Source organism: Emys orbicularis, chromosome 13, assembly GCF_028017835.1.
Source record: "Emys orbicularis isolate rEmyOrb1 chromosome 13, rEmyOrb1.hap1, whole genome shotgun sequence".
In the NCBI taxonomy this organism is placed as follows: Eukaryota; Metazoa; Chordata; order Testudines; family Emydidae; genus Emys; species Emys orbicularis.
This window is the reverse complement of record NC_088695.1, coordinates 35,564,268-35,582,122: the sequence shown is the minus strand read 5'-3', so window position 1 is coordinate 35,582,122 and position 17,855 is coordinate 35,564,268. Positions and strand designations below refer to the sequence as shown.

The window sequence follows — 17,855 nt, the reverse complement described above, 5'->3', positions numbered from 1 at the left end:
TACCGTCTATCTGCAGGACCAGTATGTTGAAAATCTTCCATAGAAGCTGTTTCATAACTATTCAGTTTCTCCTTCCCCCTAAAGTTTGAAATACCAGTTCTTTTTCTAGCAAGGATATCTGTGCCAGACATTAAAGGGAAAGAGCACGGGGAGTACAGTATACATCAATGTGTGGAACTTTTTCTTCTGAAGGGATTGTTCATTAGAGCACTTTGCCAGTCAGAAGAACTGCTAGCTGCGTGAAAAGTGGGAGCAGTTGTAATGCTGATGGCTGCATCTCCATTTGCTGTTGCTCCATATAGCCCTTCTGAAATACATGCTGTTGCAGTAGCCACGAGCAGCAATATACTGATTCTTTAGCTGCAAATAAAGCTGTGCAAGGAGAGAATTTCTTTTCAGCCCATACAAAAGGAAGCATCTAGTGCTCTGGATATTTTAACAAAGTTAAAATTTATAAATATCAGAAAATATGGCCAATATATGCTGGTCCTCCTCTGCATTCCCCAGCCTTTCAAAGATGGATGACTCAGTGGCATGTTAATGCCTCATATTCTTCCCTGGGATTCTACTTTTTGCTGCCAGGAAATTGTGGAAACCCACACTTCCAGTAATGGTATTAGAAAGCAAACTTGTTTTGGATGGAAGAGAATGCAGACCACGCTCCATTTGGGCTTGCCTGGGCTTTATTGCATGTCACTTCTCCATTTGCCAGTGCTTCACAGATCTTGGGGGTCTTACATGTAGAGGTACTGTCAGGTGGTGCTACACTATCCATAATTAATTTTTTCATGGCAGTCGCGGAAGTCCATGGATTCCATTACTTTCTGTGACCTCCGTGACTTCTGCAGCAGCTGGCGTGGCTGGCCCCAGGGCCTGGCGCACCGGACGCTGCTGGATTGATCCACGGCCGGCTACTACTGGAGAGGCCACAGGCAGCTGGTCCTGCAGACTGCCTGAGCAGCAGTCCTGGGGGCGGCCCCGGGGACTGTCTGGGCAGCAGTCCTGGGGGGATGGGGGCTGACTCAGGGCCCGGGGCCAGCCACAATGGCAACTGCTCATGCGGTCCCAGGCAGCTGGTTCCAGGGACTGCCCGAGCAGCGGTGGTCCCAGGGCGCCGGGGGGGGGCAGTCAACCCCCAGCACTGGAGCAGGGCCCCCCAGCAGGCCCCTGAGCAGCAGGACCCCAAAAGTAGAGTTTTAGTCAGGTATTTTTGGTAAAAATCATGGGCAGGTCACAGGCCGTGAATTTTTATTTATTGCCCGTGACCTGTCCATGACATTTACCAAAAATACCTGTGACTAAATCTTAGCCTTATCCATAATGCATGGCTGCTTAAAGTACAGCACACACAGATCTCTTGGTATACTGGTTTATGACTTGTTCAGTCACAATCCACTGCTTGAAGAGTAGTGCCATACTCACTGTGACTAAAGGGGAAGGCTTTGGTAACTTCCATTGTGTGTTTTGCAGAGCTCAAGTGTGTGGAGTGTCTGGAAGTTGTTGCACATGTACAGAGTGCCAATGTTTATCAGATGCTTTCCTGTCTTACACAGGAGAAGTAAACTCCTGCCTGTTTCCATCTCTTCCTCCCTCTCAACACACAGTGTTTGAACTGAGAGTGGCCATTTATTTGAACTGGAAGGAACTGACCGCTATACAGTTTCCTCTTTGGCATCTACATTTTTGTCACCCTTTCTACTTTCCCCCACTTCTTTTGTTGTGCAGCCTCTATTGCCTGGTGTATTGGCCAGAAAAACTACCCAGCTGGAGCAGGCTAAAGATAGCAGGCTTTGATTTGATGCTCTGTCTGGTCAAGAACTCTGACAAGCAAGTATTCATTGACTTCTGGTGCTCTGAACCTTTCCCAAGCACATTCTGATGGTTTAATGGACCTGTGTCGTCTTACTTAAATGCAGGTGGGCCTCTCACCCTTCCTGGGGTGAATGCAATGGCTATCCAAAAAGTAGCTATAAAATTGCACAAATTAATTAAATGCAGTTGAATTCTTAAACTACATTATCAGTTGATGAAAGCAAACCCACAGGCCTAGCAAATTGGCCATCTTTGCACGCTTTGGAAGAGGATGCCTTCACTTGCTGATCTAGCAGTATCCTTGGGACATGCTCCCAAATATACGTCAACCAAGAGGTAACTCCCTTCTCTTCATGTGTCAGTAATACAATGCCTGCATCTATAATTTTCACTCCATGCATCTGAAGAAGTGGGTTTTTTACCCATGAGAGCTTATGCCCAAATAAATCTATTAGTCTTTAAGGTGCCACCGGACTCCTTGTTGTTTCAACCACCAGCTGATTCATGCAAGTCTGTCTTACGACCTGTTCTTTGCAAGTTTTCTCATCCCAATCAGATCTATAGCTGCCAGGTATGAATAGTTACTTATTACAAGCCAGAACTTGGGTGTTCCTGAAATGGTGACTCATGCCAGCCACCTGACTTCCTGAGATCCTTTAGGCCGGAAGCGAGCAGATTGCAGACTCAATCAGAAGCCACACCCAATGTCGCTACCTCTGATTGGCATAAAAAGCAAAGCTTTGATCTTGTAGAAATAACAAGATGCACAGAGCAACTGGACATATCCTGTGAGGACACACCATGGCATTGCTATCTAGTACAGAGGTGGGCAAACTTACTGACCCTCGGAGCTGCATACAACAATCTTCAGAAGTTCAGGATCTGGGGCACACCAGCCAGGGTTCGGGGCTTCTGCCCCACGGAAGGCACCTGCGGGGGCTCCACTCCTGCTTGAAGCCCCAAGAGGCCCCCCCCACGCTGGGCAGAAGCCCCTATCCTACCACCCTGCTGCAAGGCAGAGGTCCCAAGCTTCCCTCCCCCCAAATCGGGTAGGTGGGGAATGGGGGGGCTCCTCAAGCTGCACTTTAACTGTGAAAGAGCCCCATGTGGTTTGGCCACCCCTGATTGAATACATTCACACCTGCATACATGGAAAGAGCTGTAGAGAGGAGAGCTTGCCACTTAAAAGCTCTCTGCATTGCTTACATAAAGGCACTACAAGTAGTGAACAAATAAGACTAGTTAAATGAGCAGGTATGGCTGATTTCTCAGTATGCTGGAGTTCCCAGGATTCTCCTGAGTCATAATCCATCTACCAAGTAGGAAAAAATTAATGGAAAAGAGGGCTCTGGACTCTTAAGGTAATCTTCGTATGCACTGAGAGAGAAGGTTGTAGTACCTCAAAAGTATGAATGTAGGCTCCTCTTTGCCATACCTAGCCCTTAATGTAGACTATGATAAATAACTGAAACCTCTTCTACTCCATTCGTAGTAAGGCACATCTTCGGGAAAACAAAACCAAACAACCCTGACACCCCTTCCTCCAAAGATTTTTTTTTTTTCTCTGGATACAATATTCCTTTCATGCCAGAAGGTCAGGCACATGACTGATTTTTCAGTTTAGTGGAAATTATTCACTCAGCTCTAACCCGCTCTCAGGTCTGAGCATTTGGGTTAGCCTAGACCGGGTGTGAGCATCCCCCACTGCAAAGTCCTACCTGAATTACCATGTCTTCATTGTTTCTGCACTTGCCTGTGTGTCTGGGGCATATCCCATGGTTCTTTGTGCTGGGTTGCTCTAGGATGCATTCCCAGTCATTTGTGTCAGTTGTATGAGAGTTTGTCCTTTGGGGGGGGAATTGTGGAAAGGGAATTGGAGGACTTTTTGCAATTGAGTGTTTGTGCGGTTTTTGCCTGTCTTCACTGCAAAGTGGGCCAGATTCCAGTTAGATTAAAGTGCAACCTGGGCTCTCACCCATGCCCCCAACTGGGTAATGTAGCATGGGGTTAAAGCCCCTATGCCCATACCTCCAGCTGGGTAATGTAGTACGGCTTAAAGCCCCTCTAACCACGCAGTTAGAGGTTTTTTCTATGTGGATGGTAGGGGGTTAACTGTTCAGTGGAGACATAGCCATACACTGAGGAGAGGTTGGACTGCACATCAGGGTAGTGCCAATAACTGAGCACTCCCATATGCCTCAAATGCAGACCAGCAATTGAGGGAGGTAAAAACTGAAATAGCGTGGTTCAGTATATCCCTCTTTTTCCCAACATGAGCCCAGCATGTTCTTTCCCCCTTATCCCTATCCAGAAAAGTTTTCTTAACTGATTACTGCCCATCTCCTTTTACAGGCTAATTTGAATGATATGCTGGGTTAGTATAGGGTTCCTGCATTCAAATCCTGGCTGACTTTTGGTTAAGAACTCCCTTTCTGTGAAAGTACTATTTCTTACTTCCTTATATCCTTTTATTTCACTTAATGGATCCTCTAACCATCTGCAGAGGAGCCGTGAAAGACCTGGATCTTGAATTTGGAAGGGCTAGACCTGGATTTAATTTGGCTCCTTTACACTATGTAGTCTGGGTTGGGTTGGGTAACCTCCTTGCTCTTGTAATCTTTCAGCCAATAATGTGAATGCATTTATGATCCCAATAATTTGTTTTACCTTTTCTGGAGTATGTTGTCTCCCTTTTGTCACTTAACATTTCTGTGCACTCTCGTATCTTCCTGTACTTCTGAAATGCTAATTTAAATTAGAGACATCCCCCATGCCATCAGCCGCTGTAACCTATAACAAATGTGGCCTTGTTGTCCAGGAGTCCCGAAGTGACTGCTTTTCTGTAGGGACGTTGGCAAGCTTTCCCTTCTCCACAGAGGCGTGCATGCCCTTTGTAAATGCCAAAGGACACTTTTTTTTGTTTACTTGCAATTGCTGAAGAATTTAACTCTCAATAACATCCTGATCAAGCAGAACGAGTGGTCGCCTGCCAGATCTGCATCCTCTGCTGCTGTTCTTGTTGCTTTACATTCATATAAAAGAAAAAAAGCTGTTCACATTGAAGAAGTGTAATGCTTATTATCTGCCAGACTTAGGGTATGTCTACACTACAGGATTAATCCGAATTTATATAATTCGAATTTAGGAAACCGATTTTATAAATTCAAATGTATTCGGCCACACTAGGCACCATTAATTCGGTGGTGTGCGTCCAAGCTACCGTAGTAGCATCGATTTCCAGAGCGTTGCATTGTGGGTAGCCAATAACATTGAATTGCCAATAACTTCGAATTGCGGCCACACTAACCTTAATTCGGATTAACAATACCGATTTTGACGCTACTCCTCTCGTCGAGGAGGAGTACAGAAATCGAATTAAAGGGCTCTTTAATTCGAATTAAATGGCTTCGTTGTGTGGACGGGTCAAGCGTTAATTCGAATTAAAGCAGCTAAATCCGAATTAAAGTCGTAGTGTAGACCAGGCCTTAGCTATGTGTTACCATGCCATCTTGTCTTCTGATATAGATTCTATACTGTCTGTCCTTCGGGGGCCCTTCTGAGCTTTAATCAAAGAGGGTTTAACTTGGACATTCTGGAGCTGCAGTTTAATCAACTCTTTCTTGTAGCTGTGGAATCACAAATGTGAATGTCTCAAGAGTGACATAACTTGTGGGTGTTGGCGGAAAGTGTTTTCATTAGGAAGTCCATGACTCTGGAATCTGTTCCCTGTGGAAACAAGATAAAGTGCAAACCTGGCCACTTTCAGAATCTGCTATGAGATGCATCTTTGTCCAGGCATTCCCAACTGATTCAATCCTGGTTTCCTAGCTGAGAGGTAGAGCTGCAGCTCACATGGGAGCCTGGTGTTCTGCCTTACTGAGGTTTTGAATGTGTAAAGCGCACAGATACCATACTGATGGAGACCAGCATTAAAAATTAGCTGTGGAACAACGTGTCAAACCTGTACTGCTCTGTCATCAGTCTCACTGAATGATTTGCTCTTTCTAGTAATAATCTGACCCCATAAGTAGAAATCAAAGCATCTGTTAAGAAAATATTAACTTTAAGATGAAGATGGAAGCTGTGAGTGGTAACTCCTGGCAACTGTTGGAGATGTGTGCCTGTTTTCAGCCTGCATCATTTTGATGTAAACATGCTGTCCTGAAATAAGCAGAGTCCAAATTGGGTCTCTTCCAAAACTAACAGACCATAATCTGGGCTAGTTTAGGTTTTTCCTCCTTTTGGTTCTTCACTTTCACAGTATGACACTCTTTGTGATATTATCTGCTGAAGGGCAGGGGGAAGACTCTGGCTACAGACAGCGCGTTATCTGAATCTTTCAGAGCAAGACTGCAAGTAATTGTTGTGCACAGTTTGGTGCAGAAGTGAAGCACAGTGCATAGGGTGGCATACAGTGCTGGGATAGAATAATGCCTTTTGAACAGCTTTTGTTCCTGTACTTGCAGAGCCATTTCTGTCTGATTTAAACCCCCCCCCGCTCCCCAAAAAAGCAAACTGCTAGCCACTTTGGAATAGAAGGGGCAGTAGATAAAGTTGGAAAATCACCTGCCTTTCACAATGCAACTAAATGAATTCTTGTGTTCATGAAAGTGAAGGATTAAGCACTGGCCAGAGCAAGCCATCGTGTAAGGTGCTGCATGAGCTTCCTATGCACGTCTCTGCCAATGTTCTTCAGCCTTCAGTCTGCAAAACTCCTAGTCTCAAGCCCCTGGCACAAAATTGCCAAATTTCCTTGGGTGCAGACTTGCAGCTTTCTCCCCATTTTGCCAATCCTGAATCCTCAAAATGACAGAATAGTGCCAGTGAGGGTGTGAAATGAGTTTTCATGACTTGTGTCGGCTTAAAATTGCTTGCAGTGGTGCCGGATCTCATGTCCTGATCTTTCATTGCAGCCTCCTTCTCAGAGCGAGTAAGAAATATGTCTCCAGATGAGATCAAAATCCCTCCAGAACCCCCAGGCAGGTGTTCAAACCACTTACAGGTAGGTACAAACTCTCTTCCAGTTTGTCATCTCTCAGGATTTGTCTGAAATTTCAGTTAACCAAACATCCTAAGAGCTGGTAAAATGCAGCAAAAGAGATTCCCACAGAATCAAAACCATCTGAGAGAGATTTTTTCCTCAATGTCATACAGGTCAAATGCAGTGTTAAGGTTCCCCAGCATGCTTACCGCACTTCAGTGTGAGCACTACAGCAAGGTCTTTCACCCAACACTGGGCAAAATGACATATTCATTGAATAGAAAGGAACTGCATTTATCACCTTAGCTGCTTTTAAGCCTTTTCAAAGAAACCGAATTAACTCCCCATTTCTAACTAGATGGAGAAATGTACTATGCAAACAAAAAATCTGTGTAAGTAACTCTTGCCCTGCTTCCAGAGCTATCCAGGAATAATAAATTGATAGTGTGGGAATGCATACCGCAGCCCAGATCTTGTCTTGGCCAGTACTGCGCTGAAATTCAGAAGTGGTGGGTTCTGTTCTAAATCCAGAAACTACCATTTTTGCTTGGGTTCCACACTTGGTAAGAGCTCTCTCATCTAACAGTAGCATATTTCCACGGGGTTTTTTAACTCTAAGGGTATGTACACACTGCAGTTAAACACCCACTGATGGCCTGTGTCAGCTGACTTGGGCTCAGGTGACAGGCCTGTTTAAATGCAGTATAGACATTTTGGGCTTGGGCTGGAACCCAGGCTCTGGGACCCTCCTGCGTTTTGCTGTGGGTACCTTTCCCAGATCTGAAGAAGAGCTCTGTTGGTGAGAGAGTCCGAGCCACACAGAAGTTGGTCCAATAAAAAGATATTTCCTCGCCCAGCTTGTCTTCCTTTCTGAGGCAGATATGGAGCTGGATTTAGTGGGGAGACAGGAGAATGCATACAATTGTATAATTGTTGCTAATGCTACCCTGTGATGAAGAGTGGCTTGTTTGCATCTGATGCTAATGCAGTCTTTTATCGTATTAGTAGGCGAGGTGCTGTCATCAACTTAACTCCATGCCAAAGGAACAGAATTATCTACTGATAGTGGGTTTAGTGCATATGTAGGCATAGCAGAATTTGATTTTTTTTAAACATAATTTTGACTGATAAACTTTGATATTTTTAAGCATTTATTTTTAAAGTTTCACAGTTGTGGGAAATTGGGGGTGGGGTCAGACAGTAATTATTTAATTACAATAGACTTTGAGATACAAAAAGTTAAAGCTTTATAACCATTAGAACACAAATTATCAACATCACATGTCAGAATATACAAAGTAAATAGCCTTAAATCAAACTCTAAAGTTCTCAAGCAGCATTTTTCTTTCTTTGCCTATTTGTAAATGTTGATTATCCTTGGAAATATATTTTTCATCCATTTGTGTATGTATGGTGAAATCTGTTTATCACCATTTACTGATAAATCTCATTCTTCCAAGCCTCTACTCATATGTGTATCTGGGAGAGCTGTCCATAGAAATGTGTAGCAGCCCCTTTGTGTATCAAAACTGTTATTCCCTGGAACAAGTGGAAGAAGACCTCAAATATTACTTAATAGTGGTCCCCATTCTTGCATGCCATAGATTGGGGAAGGTAAATGAAGGCGGTGTGGGGCTGCTGTTTCCTGCCAACTGCTAGTAGGTTTAATAGTGGTGGACAATTTAAGATGGCACAGTAGTGAAGAACTGTTGTGGGGAAACGTCAAAAAGGTGAGTTACAACCCTGTAATGGTTAGTAAGTCGTTTTGAATCACAGTACAGAATGCATCCTCTTTGTGTGCTGTACCTGACGCACCCATTATTAGTTCTGTTCTGTACTGCAAGAGATTTTAATGGTGTGACATCAGTGAATGAGTAAGAGTGCATAGGTCTGAGGAATGCAGTAAACTGGTGCGAAGATCTGATAAATTAAGACAGATCCATTTCCTTTCTCAGTTGTCTCCACCCTGTGTGGAATATGTCTACCCCAAACCACCTTAAAGAGTGGAGACTTGCTCCAGTTTTGCAAGCAGAGCAAACTGCCTTTTTCAAATTGCACAACTAAAACATTTTTCAGTTCTGTAGGGGGGGGCCTGACATACTTTGGAGATTTGGAAATAAACTGTCCTTTATTCCATTGGTATCTCTACCTTCCCTTGGTCAGTTTATCTCTGTAATATGCTGTATCTTGAAAAGGTCTATGCAAAGTGGAAATTCTTTCCTACTTTCAAGGTGACCCACTAGTTCTTTGCTTTGTGGAAGTTCCATATTCTAAATATGAGGACTCCATCTTGGTGGTGCTATCAACACTTCAGATTTAGAGGCTGAATTTTCAGTGATTGTTGCAACTGTTCTCTCAAAACTTGTGGTACCTCCTTTGGACATGTTAATAGGGTAATTGTGTGACTTCACTGTCTGTGTAGAACTTAACCTAAAAGCTTAACTTTAATTGAGGAAATAGCAATTTTATACCTGATGATACTTGACCTTTCATCCAAGGATCTTGCTACTTTGTGTAAACTGTAGTGAAATTTGCTACACATAAAATCACAGAAATGCAGGGCTGGAAGGGACCTCCTTGAGTTGGGGACATATTATCCCCATTTTACACAAAGGGAAACTGAGACCTGAGAGTTTAAGAGACTTGCCCAAGGTCACACAGGAGGTCAGTGGCAGAACAGGGAATATGAATCTGTATCTCCTGCCTCCAAATTTTGGGTTTCAGCCACAAGATCTTAATTTTCTATTGTAAAGTCTCTGGAATTTCACTTCCTGTAAAATAGTTTAGCTTTATAAGTAAGTTCCCCCCCTCCCCCCCATAGTGCTAGTGTCACAAACCACCTTGCTTAGCAGCAGGATGACTTCCTTTCGTGCAAGATTCAAATACCGATTGTAATTTAAAACCTACCAAGTAACTACATTTCCCAGGTTATTCAGGGTTGAAAGTGCATCTTCCCTCTTCTGCTTTCTGTGCTCCATGTCAGACACTCTGCCCGAAATCACTGGAGTAGGGAGCGCGTTTCAAAAATTTTATGCTGCCCTGCTGAGCAAAACAGATGCAGTTTTCTTTAAATCAAGGCCTTCCTTTTGAAAGGTAATTATATCCAGTATTTCCAACCTTCTGAATCTGTTTAAGTTGCCTTTCCCAAGCAGTTCAAGTTTCACTGGAAGACTCCCTGCGTTGTGCAGCTGCAGGACCTCCAAGGAGAGGTCACTTTCACCTAACCAGACACCTATGCCCAAAGACATTCACAAGTGGGTAGTTACCAAGAGCATGGCACTGACAGTGGACAGCATCAACAATGCCTGCAGATAACATTGTTTGCACAGAGCATCTAAGTTAGATTTCCAGCAAAACTCTGCTCCCCTTCCCTTGTGCTACCCAGATCTGGCAATGAGCCATGTCCTTTTCTTGGGATAGCCCAGTGACCGTTCTCTCCAGTTGCACATCTGAGATTTTGAGAATAGATGAGAGGATTAAACACTTGAATTGCACTGTTCTGTACGAATGCTGGTTGCCCAGTTTGAGCTATTGGCATACCTCTTACTGCCCCTGGCTTTAATTCCCCCCTTCCCCCAGTACTCTCATGTGATCTATACTTTAGGGGCTCTCAGAGAGGAACATTGATGCTGGCTGCTTTTTCCCAAATCAGCCTTCTGGGATGTCGCCAATTGTCTCAGTAACTTAGTGGAGAAATTCTTGTGTGGACTCTGAATCTCAGTTGCACTGTTAATCTAAAGCCTCGTAAGTCCAACTTGGTGAGCAGTCCTGCTAATAAGAGGAAAGACTTTAAGGACATGTGAAGTGAGAGGGATCTTTCACTTTTTGTGCCTCCCCCACCCAGGGCCGCATCTACACATTACGCGCCCCTAGGCACAGCATCTTCAGCACCCCCCCACCTACAGCTGATCTTCATGTTGCACACAGTTTGAGAGAGGGAAGGCCTGTCTAGAATGCCAGCACCCCTAGGCACGTGCCCATTTTGGGTTTAACTATGCAGAAATAAGACAACCATGTTCGTGCATATTGAATATCTCCTACCTGTGTGTTACTACTTGGTGTTGGCTCTTACACTGTTTCCTTTTTATCTAGGATAAGATTCAAAAGTTGTACGATAGGAAGATGAAAGAGGGCATGGACATGAACTACATCATTCAGAGGAAGAAGGAATTTCGTAATCCCAGGTGAGTTTTCCCTTTGGGGTTACAACTCCACATGAAAGCTAATCCCAAGACTCGTCGTCCCTGCCATTAGAGTCCTATCAGAAATTGGGGATGTTGAGCAATAGACGCTGTTACTGCTCATGAAATCAGCAAGAGGATCTAGAAAAACATCTCAAAAATGAGTGAGTATGAGACTCTTTGGAGATCCATGTAACCACAACTAAAACACAAATTTTAAAACCAAGTGTGTGGGGCTTTAGGTATGATTCTGTGGATGGTATGTTTTGGGTTGGGAGTTAGAGATGAATCTCTGGTTGGGGGGAGGAATAACCAGGGTTTATGGCCTGTTTTGCATATTGTGGTGGTGTTCATGGGTCTTCAGAGTGTTACTCTTTGCACTCTGATTCTGCACCTGGGCCATTGAAAAGGAGCACCAGCCTCTTTGTACCAACGACTCCAATGAGCTTAAACTTGAAGAAAGGCGGGGAAAAGCTAGAAATAAATAATTGTTCTTCTGTCTCAGCATCTATGAAAAGCTGATCCAGTTTTGTGCCATCGACGAACTTGGTACGAATTATCCCAAGGTAAGAAGAGTGAAAGATTTCCTGGGAGATGGGGTGGGTACATGAAGCTCTCATCAGTTCTGTCCTCTTTCTCAGCCAGGTCATTTAGGGCTTCGTACTTCAGGGCTGATGACGGAAATAGTCAGCTAGAGATTTGTCTGCAGTTTGATTTCCAGTTGCATTGAAGTAAAATGTGCTCTGTGTAACAGTGAACTCCAGTAGCTGTAGCTTTGCAATATAGACTTTGAATTCTGTGGCTGGGGACAGCTAATTTGAGAGTTTGTAGTGGTGTAGGTAAAATTGTACTTTGACTTGTCAGTCTTTCAGGAGGCACAAATTTGGGAAACAAGTGTCTATTTGCAATGAGAAATATTTAGTGCATCTGTCACTCGCTGAAATGGCATAACCGGTACAAATCATGCAAATTGCTGAATTGTCAGATGGAAAATGGTACCAGGAACATATCTAGCTTCAGGCTAAGACTGTGTAAAAGAAGCCAAAGACAGTTAGGCACCTGGGAGTTGGGTGTCCATTCATGTTAGTCCCTTCAGCCTCAACATCTTGTAAAATATTTGACTATTCACACCTGAAAAATAGTGGTCTTTAGAAAAGCACAACATGATTTACCTCACTCCCGGGCTGGGAGCAGGGCTATGGCTTGGGCGGGGTGGGGGGTGTCATGTGGAAAGGTAAGGGGGCCAAAACTGGGGGTGGGTCTGGGGGGGGGGGGGGCGCGGAGGAGCTGCAGCCAGGCTGTGGTGGGGGCCGGCAGCTGGGCCTGCAGCCTGGTGCAGCTCTGCTCCCGGCCCCAGCCTCGGCCCAAGGCCAGGAATGGAGCCGCAGCTAGGGGCCAAGGCTGGGGGCAGGAGCGGGGCCAGGAGCAAAGCCACTGCTGGGCCATTGTAGGGAACAGCAGCCGGGCCCCGGGCCGGGTGCAGAGCTGGGATGGGGCTAGGATGGGGCTGGGTGGTGCTCCCTCCCCACCCCCTGTGGGGACTGGCTTGCACCTGCTGCACCCCCCGAATGTTCCTCCGTGTCCCCCTGGGGGGCGTGCCCCACAGTTTTGGGACGTCTGTATAAGAGATTCATTGATTCTTAGGCTAATAAAATATATTACATAAGCTAACTTCTGTTGGTCCAATAAAATATATTACCTCACCCATCTTGTCTCTCTGATATTCTAGGACCAATGCAGCTACAACTACACTGCATATGAACCTTTTATGTCTGATTGGGATAAGAGAGAGGGGCATTTAGAGCTGTAGTGAATATTTCCTACTCTTCCTTGTGGTACTTTAATAGAAGTACATGTTTGATGCTGAGTGAAATGTTGAAGTGTTTTGTATATCTTGCTGTTCAAACAAGTTCCTGAAATAATGTAAAACTTTTTCTCTTTCAGGACATGTTTGACCCTCATGGGTGGTCTGAGGACTCCTACTATGAGGCACTAGGTAATCTTAAGGATATCTTTAAGTTCTTTCTGATCCCTCCGACAGCTTTTATCCCTTTTATCAGTGCTATTGAATCATGCGGGAGCTTTAGCAACCGTTTTTAACTGAACACCCTTTTGAATGAATGGAACATGCCTGCTGCATTCTGGTTAGGCACTAGTCCAGTTTGGCTGGACGGACCTAGAACTTCCTGAGTTTCCATTCGTTTGGAGAGTCCCTCCCTTAAAATTGTTGGTCTGAGATACAAGCAGGCTCTGGTTGCAGTGAAGAGGCTGAAGAAAGTATAAGTGGAATGTTGCCTTGATAGAAAGTTTTATTTCATAGCTGATTCAATAGTTTTCTGAATGTGGGACCTTGCCCATTGATTGTTGGGGAGGGGAAGGGGACTGTTGTGGAGATGAATTACTCCTTTTGCTGAATCTCTTGCTTTTTATAACTTCTTGTATCAACCTTTTTTAGCCAAAGCACAGAAGATTGAAATGGACAAACTGGAAAAGGCCAAGAAGGAGCGCACAAAGGTAATAAATCAAGAATTATGGAATTTAGAGATCAATCTCCCAGCCTTTATTTGTTCTTTTCTCAAATTCATTCCGTTGCTTCATGTTCCTCCATGTACTACCCCTTGTATTGACCATTAGGTATTTTTAGACTGTTCTGGCATCTTCCCCTTATTCATTTCTTTGCCAAACTGTACAGATTTAGGTTTTTGGCGTTTCCTTGTAGGTCAGTTTCTCTCAAGGCCCCATTGCCTTTGCTCCTTGAGTCCTGTCCAATTTTGTCAATGTTCTTAAATCAGAGTATGCATAACTGACCCCGTATTCCAAATACAAGATCACCAATACTCTGTAAATAACTACTAGGTCCTTAGTCTTTCACACTATGCCTCTAGTCACGCAGCCTAACGTAGCTTAATTTCCCCAGCAAATCATGCTGAACTCGGGCCTGGGTTTTGTTTTCTCTTATTACCACTTTGACTGTATCTAGACCCATATCAACCCCGTGATACCTGAAAATGTCTTTGCGTGTTAGGAAATTGAGTAAATGCATTTAAAACGCTATATAGCTCTGGAGGACTTCACATCACCCCCACCAAATGGAGAGGCGCTTGGATTAGTGGCTGGCATTCGGAAATCATATCCAAATAGTTAATTAACGAGATCTCACTTCAGATTTGTAGAATGCTTTTTTGGCAACGAGTACATTTTTGCAGCAAACTTTTTTTTATAGCCATCTCTGTTTGCCTCTTGTTTTGCTTTATGCACAGCAATACGGTCACCTGTGACTATCCCCCCTCATCTCCCATGGCTGTAGACTTATAGGTATGTAATTGCAGGCTGTTGTGGCCCTTGTTGCTAGGTTTCCTTCTGTGGTGCAGTCTCTGTAAACGATGCGTGTGGGGACTTGCATTCTAGGACAGCTTTTATTTTTCTATCTTGGTTTCTCATTGAAGAAATGATTTGTAAGAATATGTCTGTACAGACCAGGATTCGAGTCCTGATCTGTCCATTAAGGATGGTACCAAACTTTTTGATCTGTCTACACATGGAGAATCTTCATATTACACATTTTCATAATGGTTATAACTGGTACATTTTGGAGTACTTGGTTTTTCTCTCCCCAACATGCCAATGATAAGTGGAATGGCCCAATAAATGTTTTTATACTTTGTTTGCTCAGCTGCTGTAGCATTCTTGGTCCCAGGATGTATGAGACCAAAGTAGGTGAGGTAATAACTTTTTATTACAGAAGTTGGTTCAATAAAAAAATATTACCTCACCTATATTGTCTTGTTTTAATACCTTGCTATATTCTGGATCTAAAGAATAACTTTATAGTGAGGGAAGAAGACCTAGATATTAACATCTGTTCTTTCCCCCCCCCCCCCCCCTTCTTCCTTTCTAGATTGAGTTTGTGACTGGCACTAAGAAGGGCACAACAACAAATGCTTCATCCACCACAACCACAACAGTCAGCACTGCCGTTGGAGGTAAATACATGTGACGACCTCAAACTTAATTCCCACAACTGCAATGCAATTTGCCTCTCATGCTACCCAGAAACCCTAGAAGTTCCCTTTCTTCTCCATCCCCTTGACACACAAGACAAGTCTACGCTACTGCGCAACATCAGCGCAGCTGCACCACTGTAACACATCTGGTGAAGACAAGCTATGTCAACAGGAGAGCACTCTCACGTCAGCATAATTACTCCACCTCCACAGGCAGAACCTGTGTCGGCGGGAGAGCGTCTCCCACTGACATAGCACCGGTGTGGACAGTGCTTAGGTCAATGTAACTTGCGTTGCTCGGGGGGGCGGCACTGAGCAACGCAAGTTACATCGGCCTAAGCAGTAATGTAGACCAGCCCAAAGAACGCAGATTGCCAGGAGTTGGTAGCCTTGGTGTTAACTAATACTGGTATCTGGGTTTGGGGGTTGCAGGCCGGTTTTCCTGGTAGGAAGGCTTGGCAGTAGCTTCGGGAAGGGAAGGATTTCTTTGTGCCAGGGTTAATGGAATTTGTTGCTGTATGTTGAGTGTCTCTTGAACAGGTCTTTCCCCAGAGCCTGAGGAGAGGGTTGGGAAAAGAGGAGATGAACAACTTGATGTTGTAATTTGGATAATGACTCTTGACAGTTAGTGCTATACCTCATGCTAATGCAGTGGTTCTCAAACTTTTGTACTGGTGACCCCTTTCACATAGCAAGCCTCTGGGTGTGACGACTCCCCCCCCCCCCCCCTTATCAATTAAAAACACTTTTTTATATATTTAACACCATTATAAATGCTGGAGGCAAAGCAGGGTTTGGGGTGGAGGCTGACAGCTCATGACCCCCATGTAATAACCTCACGACCCCCTGAGGGGTCCCATTCCCCTGTTTGAGAACCCCTGTGCTAATGGAATGGGGAGATCCATGTTTTCTGTCCAAACCAAACCTACTTTGGTGTTGGGGGAAAGAGTGAATCTCATGTCACTTTTCTAAGAGTTCAGGGGCATAAACAGTGCAGATCCTTCAGTTTTGCCTTTGGGGGTTCAAAGTTCCATTAGGTTTATGCTCAACACTTCCTGACCAAGTTCCAGTTGCCTCAGATAGGGGTGAGGAGATGCTGTCCACTCAGGCAATGGCTCTTTGAGGGTTGAGAAGGAGGGGGATCGTTAAGATCAATGGCTGTTAATGTTAACACTAGTATCTCTTGGTTTTTCCAAATCAGATGCTCAAAAGAGAAAGAGTAAGTGGGACTCCGCCATCCCGGTAACAACAATAGCTCAGCCCACCATCCTCACCACCACTGCAACATTGCCAGCTGTTGTCACAGTAACCACCAGCGCAAGCGGCTCCAAAACCACAGTTATCTCTGCTGTTGGCACCATAGTGAAAAAAGCAAAGCAGTGACAAGTGCATTGAGACTTGACCTGGGCTTCCAGACTGAATTCTCATTGAAGGCACCACCCTTTGAAGGGGAGGAGGAGAGGGTCACTCTTATTTGCTCAGTACAAAATGGCAAGACTTGAAAACAGACCCAACATGCGCCGTCCCCCCCCTACCCCCCCCCATTAAGGGAAGTGGGGGAAGCAGGAACATCAGGTGTGTGCACACAGGACTGACCTTCATAGAAAGAAGTTTCTCCATCCCGTGTCACTGCTGAAATGACCAGTCGCTCTATAGTGTGCTGAAGGACAATGGTGTGCAATGTGTCAGCTTGTAAACATTAGCTCATTTAAGTGCTGTATTGTTATTACTTTTATGGCTTGGAGAGTCTTATCCCTACTGGAAATCTGAATTTTAAAAATAAATGGGAAAATGTCAGTCATTCTCTTGCACCTCCGGCCACGCTTTAAAGGTTGTTGCCCTATGACTTGGTCTCCCCCACGCACACACACTCTGCCTCAAGGGAATTAACGTGCACAAGGCTGATCAGCATCCTTGCTCGTAAGCATAGCTGAGATGTGAGTGTATAATCTACATGCAAAGAAATGAGTCTACATTCATACAGTTGCTGTTCACATCTGTATCCTATGTGCATATCCATGTAGCTTTTATTTTGGTAATCAGGTGTTAAAAAGCATTGAAATTTTTGGATATAAAATAGTGAAATAGTCAAGTTTTGCTAGCCTCTTGGAGAGATGGAGACCCCCTGTGCAGAACCTGGACTGTCGGTGTCACATTTGTGAAATCCGAGCGTGCATTTGGAGAGGAGCTGCTGAGAGAAATTTTGTCACCATGGAGTAAAATCAGATACCAGATTGTCAGAGGAAAGTGTTCCTAATGTAGAAGCCTATGGTGTCTATGTATAATGTAGTGACTTATACTGTGAAATACACACAGCAGTGCTGTTTGCTCCATTGTAGTGAAAAAGATACTGTCAACTTAAATTTTATTTGGGGGCGGGGGTTCTTACCTATGTTACTAAAAATTCTTCATTATAAAAATGGAAAATTTTAAAAATTCCTGTGTCCTTTTCATATCTTACTATGTGCATTTCTCTGACCAGCTAATGAAAAAATCATTATTTTCACTTTTAGTGTTGATACCTGGGTTGCAAATGCTGCAGGGGCGTGTTTACTTTAAAACTTTTCCCCGTAACATTTTAAGAAATCATGGAAACATCTTTAGACTTTTGTCTGTTGACTGAGACCATTTTCTGGACATACTTTGTGTTTATATTCCTTTTAAAAGATTTCTCAGCTCTTTCATTATAAAACCCATATTCTAGGATTGATGCCTTAAAATTCTGATTTTTGTAAACTTGCGCCAGTTTTTCTTAATTTTACCAGCAGTCAGCCCCTAATAATACACAGGTGTTTTGTATAATCCTTTTCCTCCATGGATCTCAAAGTACTTTACCAGGAGGTAAGTATTATATGGTGAAGTGTCTTGCCCAAAGTC

General features: G+C 44.1%; 1 protein-coding gene across 2 annotated transcripts in view; it reads left to right on the top strand.

Moving 5' to 3' along the window:
- Positions 1-17,407, top strand: part of SAP30BP (SAP30 binding protein) — a 63,287-nt gene extending 45,880 nt beyond the window's left edge. For both annotated transcript variants that reach the window (XM_065415627.1, XM_065415625.1), the window contains exons 5-11: positions 6,726-6,814; positions 10,886-10,977; positions 11,480-11,540; positions 12,919-12,970; positions 13,430-13,488; positions 14,873-14,957; positions 16,180-17,407. In XM_065415627.1, the coding sequence (XP_065271699.1) occupies positions 6,726-6,814; positions 10,886-10,977; positions 11,480-11,540; positions 12,919-12,970; positions 13,430-13,488; positions 14,873-14,957; positions 16,180-16,361 (620 nt within the window). In that variant the 3' untranslated portion in view covers positions 16,362-17,407. The remainder of the gene's footprint in view (positions 1-6,725; positions 6,815-10,885; positions 10,978-11,479; positions 11,541-12,918; positions 12,971-13,429; positions 13,489-14,872; positions 14,958-16,179) is intronic.
- Positions 17,408-17,855: the final 448 nt, after the last annotated feature.